Here is a 13,367-nt window from a genome sequence, read left to right as displayed (position 1 = left end):
TTCCTCCCTGTTATTGTTAAGTCCTCTCAGAGTGCTGCATCAGCACTTTCCTCTCACCACCGGGACCGGTTGTTGTTAGCACAAAGGTGAAGTGATAGCTAATACATTATGAATAGCTAATACTAAAACTGCTCCGATATGGGGCTCCAGGCTGATTTTTAGCAGGATCAGTTGGCTCGTAATAAGCAGGGGAAATTGCTGACCCCATTGATATACACCTGGTAGGAATTGTATCATTTTTACGGTTCAGGGAAACTTTAATGATTGCTTGTATATCTCCCAAGACGTTTGATTTGGGTGAAGCTATAAACTGAAAATATGGGGGGGGGGGGGCTAGATGTTCATATTGCTTAGTGGTTCTTGCACAAATGTCAGGGCCAATAAGGTAATGATGTAAAGGCCTACAGTAATGGCTGGGGAGAGCTATTAGACTATTTGTCTTGTATTATTGCTCCCATTTCTGTGTGACGGTGATGGCTGTTCATGTTTGTCATCTTAATATGATTGTCATATTAGCTGAACAGTTGCTCATATCCTTTCTGTGCCTTCCCTCCTCCTCTCACCTCGCGGATCACTCATTGATTCTTTCCTTTCCTTCTCCTTCATCTCTTCTCTTTTCATTCCCGTAACGATCCCGCTTTCTCCTTTCCCTTCCGTCTGTCCCGTTCCCCCTTCTCTTCCAATAGTTGTTCACGAAAGGACCGTTGTGAACGAGCTGGAGAGCCCCAGAGGTTTGCCTCCGACCAGAGACAGTGCGTGGAGCTCACTGTTCAGCCAAGAAACATATCCGTCACCATGTCGGAAGTCCAGGTACGTCTCTTTCTTTGTCTTTTTTTAATTCGTCATGTTTGTTGTGTCTTAAGGATACACACAATGTGCTGTGGTGACTAACACAGACTGTACACGTTGTACACGTTGTACAAGAAATCTCCACAGGGTATTTTCTGTTTTGAATTTCGGGGTAAAATCAATTCAAGATTAAATCATACATAAATTATATATACATTATAAAAGGTTTCAGCTCTAAGCAATCATTTATTATTGAATTAATACTTTAGTAATCTCTGCAATCAGCACGGTCAACAAATATGGTATAACATTTATCCTCATTAGCCCATGTGGGGCTCTGCTGTACAGGTACACTACATGTCAGTACTGGTGTCATGCCTTGGAAAAGTCCCGCTGTTCTTACTGGCAGTATTTTTCTGCTGGAAATATATAAATATACAAGTATATCCTAGCTTCTTTTACCTTCATTGCCACAATTTCATCACCCTGTGCTGCCCACCCCATCTGACTCTCCCCAAGACAGAAAACGACATGAAATGAAATGTCTAAAATATTTATTTACCGGATATTTCCTCTCATTCGCTGTATAAAACCAGGAGAAGTGGTTCTGAGTGGTGTCACCAAATTACAACTTGGATTTAATTGCTTTAAACCACGAGTGCAAGTTCTACCAAGTGAAGCCACCTTTGTTATTTTCAGTGTTTCAAATGTCTCCATTAGCAAATTGGTAGAAAAACAGTAGAGAAAACCTTTATAAACAGTAACAATAGCAGACGAGTCATGTAAAGGTTGCAGACTGTTACACCAGGGGTATAATCTTTATACATTTATTTCTAAGTCTATCAGTTTAACAGTTTCATTCCAGCCAGTGTAACCTTGCTGCAGTGACTGATGCATACATGCACACTCACAGGTGCTCAGCCACTTTTATTCTCACTGCTGTCATACATTCACATACTAGCACGTCCCTCTCTCCTCCCTCCTCTCTCCTCCCTCCGACACCCATTAACCCTCATGTCATATCTTATAACAATCCATGTACACCATGTCCTTCCATTGATCTTGTACTGATTGTCTCTCTCTTTCTCTCGGTGTAGCTGGTCCTCCAGGCTCGTAACGTGCCCGATTTGTCAGTGGGGGTCAACTGCTCCTTCGAGGACTACGTGGAGACGGAGGGGCGAATTCAGGGTGGATACATCTACTGCCTCTCTCCCTCCGTCAAGGATGTCATCCCAATCACAAGGAACAAAGGTCGGAACAGGAAGGGTGATGGTTGAAGTCATCGGGGTAGTGAGGTCATTGGGTGGTGGTGCCATGAGCAGGCAGGGCGGGATATGAGCAGTTTTGGTGACATATGAGGAACATTTAGGTTTATTCTCCTTATTCCATTTGACATTTTTTTCTAAGTCACCTTCTCTTGTCATAGTTTTCAGTCTTTTTTTTCTTCTTCTCGTCTACGTTGTGTATAACTGAGGGCTGATGTGTGTGCTAAGGAATCTTTTTCTACATTAGAGTAAGAGTCTAATGCTTCAATTCTCTGCACTGACCACAACTGAATTTTAATGTTAGCAGATGATTTGCTTAGTGTGTCTATATTCAGAATGTCCTGTCACCGCCAATAACGCTTGCCCATTCGCTTTCAAAGCCGCAAACAAACAGAAGTGTATAGTTATCTACTGAAAATAGAACTGTTTTTGAATTCCCATTATCATACATTATGCACCATTGTCAGTTTCATTTTCATTTATTGTTTTCTATCTAAACGACACTGGTTATGCTCCTAACTTCTTTTCAAAGCAGATACTTCAGTGTGGTTTATCTTTTTTTTTTTTTTTTTTTTGCTAAGACGTTGCACCTGTTTCATGTACAAATCTGTCACAGCACAAAGATGATGAAAACTTGTTTGGTATCTGCATTCAAAGCGCTGAAAACATGTCACATAGTGCGCTCCAAGTTTCCTCAAAGACACATCTCAGTTGTTCTTCAGCTGAGCCCATTATGCCCCATTATGAGTTCTCATCAGCTCTGGCATCCAAACACTGATTGGTGCAGCTATTTTTAATGCCACCCTGCTGCGGGTGTGACATGAGTTGTGTGTTGCTAAGCTACAGTGTTTCTTTGTGTATGCGTCTTATCTGTTGAGGTCACACAAGTGGAATTTGAATCTAAAGTGTGACATGTCGATGAATCACTTTAATATAAACCCAATTTGTTTCTGTTATTAAATAGTCATTACGTTTGATTTTGTTATAGCTGTTTGTAATTAGCTCAAGTCACGTGTTTTACGCAGTTTTATTTTATTGTGTGTTTTATGCAGGTGACAAGCGAGTGGTGAAGCTTTATCTCAAATCTAAGGAGACGGGCAAGAAATTTGCCAGCGTTGACTTCGTCTTCTACAATTGCAGCGTCCACCAGTCGTAAGTTACCCTACAACAAATTAATATTTTTGGATTAATTGTATTTTTTTCTTTTCCCCATTTGAGCCCTTATGTTTTTTTAAAGATATGGTCTCACTGCTTAATATCCCCATGGACTGTCTCATGTTACTGTCCATGAGAGATACAGTTAGACACCCATGTGCACACACACACACACACACACACACACACACACACACACACACACACACACACACACACAAATATCTCCCCACCTCTGCAACCTCCAAAGGCTTGTGTTACCACTGGAGTGAAAAATCGAATGTGCCGTATATGAGAAACGATTGGCATATGAGATGGTAATCCTACTCTTATTATAATAACCTGTAATACTCACTAATGATACTGCAATGATTAATTCATTACGTGATGGTCTGCCATAATGCCTCCCAATCACAGACTCTAACCTCATTTATACCTCTTCTCCACTTGATACAGCTCATGCTCTGATACTCTGTTTACACAAAAATGATAAAGACAAATATTGTCATTCTTTAATGTGGTGAATTAAGTCTCCTTCACACTCCAGACACCCTCCACTCTCTGCCCAGTCACAGCTCACTGCTTCTCCTAATCCACCTTCTGTTGAAAAACTCTACCACCCAATGAGCCACACCCTTAAGTCAGTCCTACCACAAGGCAGATGCACCCTGCCGAGGTAAAAGAATCCTCCAACTACTCCACAACCCCACACTATACCCTCCCTCCTGCCATCCGTGGCTGATCCAGGGGAGGCTGAAACGTCTGCTGGGGTATTAGCCTCAGGGCAGCAGATGGCTTGGAGGCCCCTGGGGTACTGCAGTGCTCTGTCCTAACTTCCCTCTGGATGTTAGATGAGCCTCCTTCGAGGATTGTCTGCAAACACACACACACACACCAATTGACATGCACAGCTACACCTCTCTCCGCTCCGTCATTTACTGCTTATTGAAGGCCTGAATGTCTTGGACACCTAATCCGTTACTGTGACCCTTAACCCGGCTCCCCGTGTCTCTCTGCTCTTGTACACAAATCCCCTGCCACAACAATGATGATTAGCTCAGCTGGTTAAGGGTGTGGTAGTTTACAATGTCAACCCATGGTTAATTCAGCTCCCATAAGAACCCTGTGATATTTGCTCTAGCTCCCAGTGCCTTTTACTACCCAGGGTAACTCTTGCATCAGATCGTGAGTGCAAATTGCTTCATGTTAAAATAGAAAACATGCAATTAAAGTAAAGGTGGGACATGTAATGGATGTATTAAAATGTGATCTCACATTAAAGAACCAAATATGATCTTGCAAACAAAGTGGAAGAAATGTATGAGAAATAACAGAGACAAAAGAGTTGGCCATTTAGAGATATTACCCCAATGAACTCTGATTAAATCCGCTCTCTAAGCTTATCTAATACAGGCTCAGAGTGATGTAATGGACACATTTAATGAAGTTACAGATATGGCACGTTGCATCTTCAGCAGCGGCTGTGATGGCGAAGAGAGATGTTGAGATAAGAATCCCATTTGGAGCTGGCACTGTGGCCTGCAAACCCTCAGTGCCCCCCGGGCGTCAGTGTGTGGCATCTGATGAGATCAGACTGGTAATGTCATTGGCGTAATGACTTCAGGCCTGCACGGCCACATGCAAGGCCCTGTTTCCAGAATGCCTGGTCATTCCTTACAGTGTCTACCTCTAATGGGTTCAGTCTCGAAATACTGCAGGCTTTTGCATGGTGAAGCAGAGAAACAGACATTCTCACAGCATGCTGAATCACATTTCCAAGCAGAAACAATATTATTAGCTGTGAATGAATTCCCGTGCATCTATTCTTGCAACCATTTCCTACAACGTGTACATGTGTACTGTGTATGTGAAATCCTAACGGCACTTATTGTAAAGCAAAAAAATGAGTCAACCTTTTGAACTGCCCCATCGTGCTTCCTAATAGTTTACTCTCTCACACCGATGCATGCTGCCCCTATCCCAAATAACACACACCTCCCGCTTATTTACTCAAGTGATTATATTGTCGCCTTTGCCTTTTCAAAAATGCCATAAATTTGCATAGTGCTATTAATCTAATTAGAATTCTCACTGTTTCAGTTTAAGCGTTGCCGAGATTGAAATAGAAAATCACCCACGGCCATGATTGCTCCTTAATTAAATATTTCCATACGCCTTTTCTCATTCCACAACCCCCCATTTATTAAAGATATGGAGAATAGTCTGCCAATGAATTGGAATGTTAATGTCGGTATAGGACTGTATGAAGCACCTTTACTTGTTATGGTTAATGTGGCTTGGGCAGCAACTGGGTCATTTGTTGGGTGATCAAGGGTTTTCTTAAGAGTAATTGGGGGAAACCGTCTATTGAATTTCACAGAAAGAGAGAGTACAGTGACAGAAAATGGTATAAAAGGCTGTAGATCCCAAAATGAAAAAACAAACAAAACAAAACAAGAAAACATGTGCACATAAAAAGATTCTGACAAATTATGAACACATCTTATTTTCTAAATGCTGCCACAGTTTCTGGGCCTGTGATGTGCACGTTCAGATTGCACGTCTTCTACGTTTTCTTTAATTAAACATTCAGACATATGTTAATAAAAAGGACGTGCACTGTAACTGCATTTTATCAACCCCCTCAAAATGTTAAAGGGATCCAGTACTGATGCTACATAAAGTACCTTTAAATTATTCACCTATACTCTGTTACAAATGAATTGTAGCCAATAAATAACTCATTTTCCTAAGTGCAGAACCGTCAAACACACCTCACTTGGAGAGCAGATTTTATTTAGCACTCCAAACTGATCGAAGAGAACAGAGAGGAGAAAATCACTTGCGTCTATTGTGTCAGGTTTAGAAAAAACACTGCAGCTCTAAAGCTACTGTAGCTCGATTAGCATCTGAATATGAACGGATGAAATTTGCATTATGAGCGTGGCCATACGGGAAACGCGTCTGTAGCCACTGAAAGCGTTTGAGTGGCGAGGGACAATAGGGAGCAATAAGAAAATACTGGGGGTCTGAAGAAATGAGCCCACCATGGGCAACAGTAGAACTATCAAACATCCCCACATGGCTCTGGGTGGGCTTTTGTTTAAAAGGAGCTTGCACCCACGTTAAAAAGGAGGTTTGGACATCCTAAGGCAACTCACGATGGTGAGCCCTGGTTTCTTTAGTGAACCAAACCACGAGCAGCAGGGGGTTGTCAGACAGGGCCCACCGCTGGCCTTGGGGCTGCGCAAAAAGACACTACCTTTTATTTCAAAGGGCCTAATCGTTAACAGTCACAAAAAGATGGTAGTGGTTACCTACTGATATTTTGCTCGTTAGTTCAAAGTCACTGCTACACTAACGAGGTTGATTTGACATGAATAATAGATAAAAGTCAAGATCAAAATGGTTATTATCTGGGCTCAGTGACAGATGTGTTGGCGGATGTTTGGGTATAAACTATACATTGTACTGTTCGCTGCTTGGTTCTGGTTACCTGCTGTGTTAAGTTGCTGTTGTACTGTATTTTAATGAGCACTGATCCACTGGTGGGGCCCCCACTCCACAAAAAAAAGATACTTTGACATTCAAAGTAGCAATTGTTGCCAAGCTAAGAAACGCCAATGAGCTGCACAGTGAGCCCGACTAACTTGCCTTGTGTTCATTTGTCTTGCACCAGTAGTGTCATGTGGTCTTTTGTTCAGAATTGACACTCCTCCTTTCCATTTCTCACCAACTCACTTGTGGCAAAACATTGAATTAAAACCCCCGATTTGCTCTTTGAGTCTGAGAACTGCACGCTAACCCAACCTAGCGTATCCTAATCACTTTTTCCTCCATTTGCTGGCAACACTGACAGATCTCCTTTTTGCTCTTGTGTGGTATTAAAAGGCCTGTTATTTCCTTAGTTGCACATTCCTCATTCTAAATGGACAGCTTCTCTCAGCACAATGCTAAATTGGCCAATTAAAGCGACAGTGGGATTGAATTAAGCTCCAGCCTCTGATCTCGCTCAAAAGGAGGAGTCCGGGCTGGAAACGATCACTTAAAGCGCGCACCTAACAAATGAGTGGCCCTAATTGATCCAAATGAATCCACGTCAGGGTTTGATGGATTCGTATATGGCCTCTATCTCGGAGCTCAAGAGTTAAAGCCCTAATTTTTCATGCAGATGAGAGGAAAGGTAGCTCCATTTTGCAGAGGGTTAAAACGCACTTCAGAGCCTGCCGGGAGTTTGCTCGTAGTGGTTCACACAGATTCACACTTGGCAGATGTGGATGCATACAATTTAGCCTGCATGTTGAGCTCTATCCACTCTTTTTATTGTTATGGATCTAGACTAGGCCTACCCTGGCTGTATTAAATGCAGTATTTTATTGTATTTTCAATAAACCATATGCTCACACAAACCATAATAGTTAAATGATTCACTGAGAAGGAATCGTGAAACTAAATGTTGAAGACAAAATGCTTTAGTAAGCTTTGTAATAAAACGAAACCATTTTATTTGTAAACTCATAATGGCTACATTAGATAATGCTGCGCGCATAAATGAGACGCCACATAGCGTAGCATCTCTCGAGGGCTGAGAGAGCACCAATAACACGAAGCTGTGTTGATAAACTGTGCACTTGAACCTGCCTGGCTCTTTTAGACACACACACACACACACACACACACACACACACACACACACACACACACACACACTCTCATACTCATTTCCCAACTTCCAAACTAACGTTTCCTCCTTCTCCCGTGAGGCTCCCATGCAGAGCCCTGTGGGCTACATCCCTCCTCCTCCTTATTTTCCCCCCTTTCTCCCACGATACCTGGCGTCTCAACCTCTCTGAGGGAAATCCACCTTCTTTTGATCTTTCTCTCTTTTCCTCTCTTCTTTCATCCATCTATCTCATTTTCTCATTTCAGCCTGTCTGTCTGCACCTCGTCTCGGCTAAAGCAGGTGAATTTAAAATGGCTGAGCACTCTTGGCCCCATGGATGAAAGACCGCTTTAGACAAAGAGCAGGGAGAGAGCTTTTTAAAATGAGACGGCAGCGAATAAAAGGGATGGATAGAGTGAGAGAAGCAGAGACGGAGGGACAGAAAGAAAGGCTCACCTCTGAATGGATGAGAGGATGGTACAGCAGAAGTGTAGAAAGAGGGAAATGTATGCAGAGAGTAGGCTGATTGTGAGGGAGCTCATTGAAAATGTTGAAAACAGAAAGATGCATTGGACGGTTACAAGGAAATGGTGGGAGAGGGACTGAATAAAGGAAATAAGGTACAGACAGTTGATAGATATGATGGAAGACAGGGGGGTGAAAGGTGAGAGAAAGAAAAGATTCAAGACAGGGTGGGAAGAAAAAGCCCAAATATAACCACCTGGATCCTCAAAATAAAAAAAAAGTAAATATAAAAAAGTAGTACCATTTCCTTCAAATATTCCTTACAACATACATCTTTATAATCATGCATGTACTTTTTATTCTGTAAACATCTGGTTTATAGAGGCATGAATAGTACAGCACCAGTACAGTCAGGTGCACTCTATCCATCTAAACTGGACTAAATCTGGAAACCACCACTATATTCCTTATTTCAGTTCATGTACTTGGTGTGATTACATGACATGACAGAATAAAATATACACTGCTTCTAACCAGTATGTCAGTTTGCTAGACACAAAAATATATTACTTGTTGAGAGTCACTGTTTTTTTTTTTTCCCAGATGTAAATGTTACTAGCTGACACTACCTCAGTCTGTCCTGTTTTATTAAGTCACCTTTCTAGTTTGTCAAATGAAGTCTAAATGCAGTAAGATAAATAATTTAGACTCCAGTCACAAAGCAGGTAACCCTCCCTAACTGGCTCCTCTCGTCTCTCTCTCTGTTCAAGCTGTCTTTCCTGTGTAAATGGCTCATTCCCATGCCACTGGTGCAAGTACCGTCACATGTGCACGCAGAATGCCAACGACTGCTCTTTCCAGGAAGGACGTGTCAACATCTCTGAGGTAAGATTCACACAAAGGATTCACACATATTGCTGCCATTTTTTTTTTTTACAGCGGGCCATTTTATAGTCCTAATGCAATTTTCACTGCACTAGTCTGGACATAAATGTGGGATAAGTCCAAAATGTTGCTTTAGTGTTGCTGAATGTAATTTTTGTATTACAGTATCTATGCATTTGGACAAATCTACCACAGTTCCTTGTGGTAACACCTACTTTTCACATATACTGTTTGCCCATTTCATCCCACATGCAAACACAAATTATAGCAACATAGGCGCAAATAGCATTTATCTACACACACACACACACACCTTTACACACATTTTCTGTGGCTTATGCCTCGGGGTTTTGTCACATCACCCTGCTGTGTGTGTCTGCTGTCTGTATGTGTAATAGTGGCTCTTGGCACAGTGACAACAGCTTGTGTACTGTGCTGCAATAATTCTGTCGTGGCCCATAAGGCCATAAGCAGACCGGGATGAATGACTGTCTATGGAAATGCTGCCTTGTTCTTACATGGCGAAATGCTGCATTAGCATAAAAGCTAATATCAGTTGTGCCGAGTGGCAGCTACGGTGGGCGACATGCAAGGCATAACAAGTGTTTGTCAACTGCTGTATGCATGGATATTAGGGATGGACACACAGCTGTGTAATGTTTTCACTGCCGCTTTCTCTTTCTTCCTTTCTCAGTTCTGTATATATTAACAGACACAGCAAAGGCATTCAAATGCATATCTTCTCAATGGACTTAGGGATGTAAATCCACTGCACTCCCGAGTAACTGACAGTAATGCTTGTGCTTTATCTGATTGACACCTCATACACATAAATGCACAAACGCACTTATAGACACACAATTCCACCCTATCTCCTTATGTTTGTGGTTTGACTCTCCCTGTTATCTTTATGCAGATTAAAGCTCCCCTCGTTGGCTGGCCTGAATCACTGGCCTTTATTAATTGGTCAACCTTTATCCAATTACTTTCCTCTTTATCTCTTCTCTCAACTGGCGCTGTGCAGAATCCCAAACACAAGCATGCTAAACTGCAGCCTCCGTGCCCATTCAAAACACGGGGCCCAGTCTTCACGCCTCACGGAGCTAACGTTAGCGGATTAGTGCACCCATCTGCAAGACACGGGGAGAGCGCTGGCTACCAAACTCTGAGCTGAGAGAGGCCAGAGGGGCAACGGATGGATAAACAGGAAAGGCCTGTAGTGATGAAAGGAAAAATAGAGGAAAGCAGGATGCACAGTGCAAGTAAACATATAAACTGAGTTGTAACATGTGAATGGTAGATGGCAAGGACTCTAGAACAGGGGTTCACACAAACCCATGAAAAAAATGAAGCACAGTTTTCATCAACAACCACTTCAGAGCTGTTAATAAATCCCAACACATATTTCCATTAACAGGTTTTGTAGTAGTTCACATGAGAAAAACCATATATACTGAGACAAACCTTGCTAAAAGATGAATATTCTGCATGCCCTCAGTGAGACACTTGGGCTCGCTTCTTGGAGATAATAAGATCAAGTCTTGGTGAAATGGGTGCGAGAACAACATAGAGAGTAGCATCCCAAGCAGCTTTCAGTGTGCTCTTTGCTTTTGATTTTGTGATAGTCACAGCGGAGAACCCTGACTCACAGACAGTGGCAAGAAGAGGTATGGGACCCTTCTGATGTTATAAAACATTATCTGATCTTCATCTAAGTAAAGAGTATTACCAAATATAATGTGTCTAAAACAAAAAACAAATGCAGATTTTTCATGTCCTTATTGAAAACATACATAAAAACCTCAGTTCTAGTGGAAATAGTATGTGAACCCTTAAATGAATAACTGGTTGCAGACTTTTACAAACTTGCAGCAAAGTTTTTAGAAAGCAGCGGCATCCTTCAAGGTGTCCTGCCATAGACTAAGCCCTCTCCTGTCACCTCATCTGCACATGAAACCACCAACCACATGCTGCACCAGAGTATCCATCATCTGCACTGTCACTCGCACTCACACATCATACATGCACAACTACCATACTTTGTGTTTTTTGTGCAATAAAGGGTAAACATTTTGACAGTGGCATGCACACACACACACACACACACACACACACACACACACACACACACACACACACACACACACACACACACACAGAGTCATTCATCATCCTTCTCATAGCTGCCATATCCATTAGTTGCGCTTTCAATGCCCCAACAAGTACAGCTCTTCCTGTAGGCTAGACTTATCCTTCCCGTCTCCAGGGTCTGTCTCTCTATCTTTACCTCATCCCTCACCACTTTGATGCTCATTCACCCCATCTTTTTCTCATCCTTCTTTTTCTTCACCTTGCTTCCTTGCTGTGTGGATTATATATTGTTAAGGGAAGGAGAAAGACGACAGATGTATGCCTCTCTTCTTTAACACCTCATGGTTTTGCCTCTTTATCTGATAGTGTAATGAGAATGGTTTTCTGTGCCTTCAGGGACATATATGTGCATTCACATGTGCTTGCACACTTGGTTTAGATCTCAGATGATCTTTTTCTTTATTTATTTATTTTTTTGCTGTGTTGTGGCTTAATCCGGAATACAAATAGGAGTGTTTAACATAAAAGCAAAATGGGCTCTCCTGACAGCATGTATTTCTCTGTTTCCTAGAGAAGAACGGTGTAGACAGAGCTCTACACCTTTACAGACAGTGATCAAAGGCCAGATAGACGTTTTCACACAGGGTTGTAAGTTAGCTGTTCCTTACACTTCTTTCATGGCCTGACAGAAAAATTAAAACCTTTAAAAGAAATAGTTGAAACAGAAATATGTCATCATTCTGTATTTAATAAACATTTGACAATTCTTCCACTTTATTCTGAGTATTTAATTTTTACACTTTGTTCTGACAATAACTGAATCTCGTGTTGCCATGGCTCCCACAGAGGAAGGTTTTTCCCTTCCTCCTCTGTTTTATGTTCGGTTATTTTATTGTTTAAATCTTTAATTCGTTCAACCAAATTACTGCGTAGAAAAAGGTTTTTCTTTTACTGTGACTCTCAGGCAAACAAAACAGAGAAGTGAAAAGAAAGGAGATGCAAAAAAAAAAAAATGTATTAAACAAGCCAACCGAGTGGTAAAAGTGTTGTTTGTTTGCTTGACTGTGTCAAGAGAGGTAAGAAAGAGAGGGATGGAAATGGATAGACAGAGTAAGCGAGGAGGAAATAAATATAATGAGTGACATTTCCAAATCAAATATGCATGAATCAACAATGCCTCCAATGGCACAACAAACAAATTCGCAAATTAAGGATCGACCAGGCGGAAAATTGCAGGAGAGGAGTAAGAGTTACTTTATTATAAAAACAAACAAACAAACAAAAAAAAAGCTGAGAGAGAGGAAGGTTGGAATAAAAGAAGGAAGAAACTCTACCAGCTCAATTATTTCTTTGCTCATATGGTAACATTTCCTTTTTCCTCCCTTTTCCTCCTTTGTCTCTTTTCCTTTTCAAAGGAACTTTCCTCTCCACTTTCCTCCATCTCCTACAATCCCTCACTCATCCTTTCTCCTTCCACACCCCTTGGAGAGAAAGTGCTATTCTGAGCCAAAGCCACGAGTGCCATTCAAGGTTCAGGCTGGTTGGGCTCAGCTATGTTAAGACATGCTTAGGTGTTTGTTTTGCTGCAAAGCAAGGCTCAGTCTCACTCGAGCAATCAAGGCGGCGGTTAACTTGATTGAGATTTGTGGATACAGCGCTGCCTCAGCACTCCCACCCCCTACCCCTAAACTCTCTGGCTGTCGCTTTTCCCCCGTTTCCCCTTCCATCTGGCTCTCCTCCTTTGCTTTTATACCTTACTTTCTTACAAGAAAATATAACAATGTTGGGCAGGACATACAAAATATTAACAATTATCTGTTTCTTCCAAATGTGATTAAGTGGTTTGCATTTATGTCCAAACACCAATTTCTGCCATGATCTAGCTATTATAGTCATCATGCTGTAATGTAAAATGCAATACAGTGTTCATTGGCATGAGCTTTGTATCAGCTAGCCTGGCTTTGTCCGAAAGGGAGGAGAAAACGTTTAATCTGTACAAAAAAATCAAGGTGTAATAATGACAATTCATGGTTTGCAGGGTTATATGCTGGACT

General features: G+C 41.6%; 1 protein-coding gene across 5 annotated transcripts in view; it reads left to right on the top strand.

Annotated features, from left to right (window-relative positions):
• The window catches only part of LOC113154282 (plexin-A1), a 163,001-nt gene that overhangs the window by 89,724 nt on the left and 59,910 nt on the right, over positions 1 to 13,367 (top strand). For all 5 annotated transcript variants that reach the window (XM_026348380.1, XM_026348383.1, XM_026348381.1 and 2 more), the window contains 4 exons: positions 687 to 810; positions 1,887 to 2,040; positions 3,107 to 3,206; positions 9,108 to 9,222. In XM_026348380.1, coding sequence (XP_026204165.1) covers positions 687 to 810; positions 1,887 to 2,040; positions 3,107 to 3,206; positions 9,108 to 9,222 — 493 coding nt within the window. The remainder of the gene's footprint in view (positions 1 to 686; positions 811 to 1,886; positions 2,041 to 3,106; positions 3,207 to 9,107; positions 9,223 to 13,367) is intronic.

The sequence above is a fragment of the Anabas testudineus genome, chromosome 5 (assembly GCF_900324465.2).
Source record: "Anabas testudineus chromosome 5, fAnaTes1.2, whole genome shotgun sequence".
NCBI lineage: Eukaryota > Metazoa > Chordata > Actinopteri > Anabantiformes > Anabantidae > Anabas > Anabas testudineus.
Note: the sequence above shows the minus strand (reverse complement) of the source record. Positions and strands in the feature narration are given on the sequence as shown.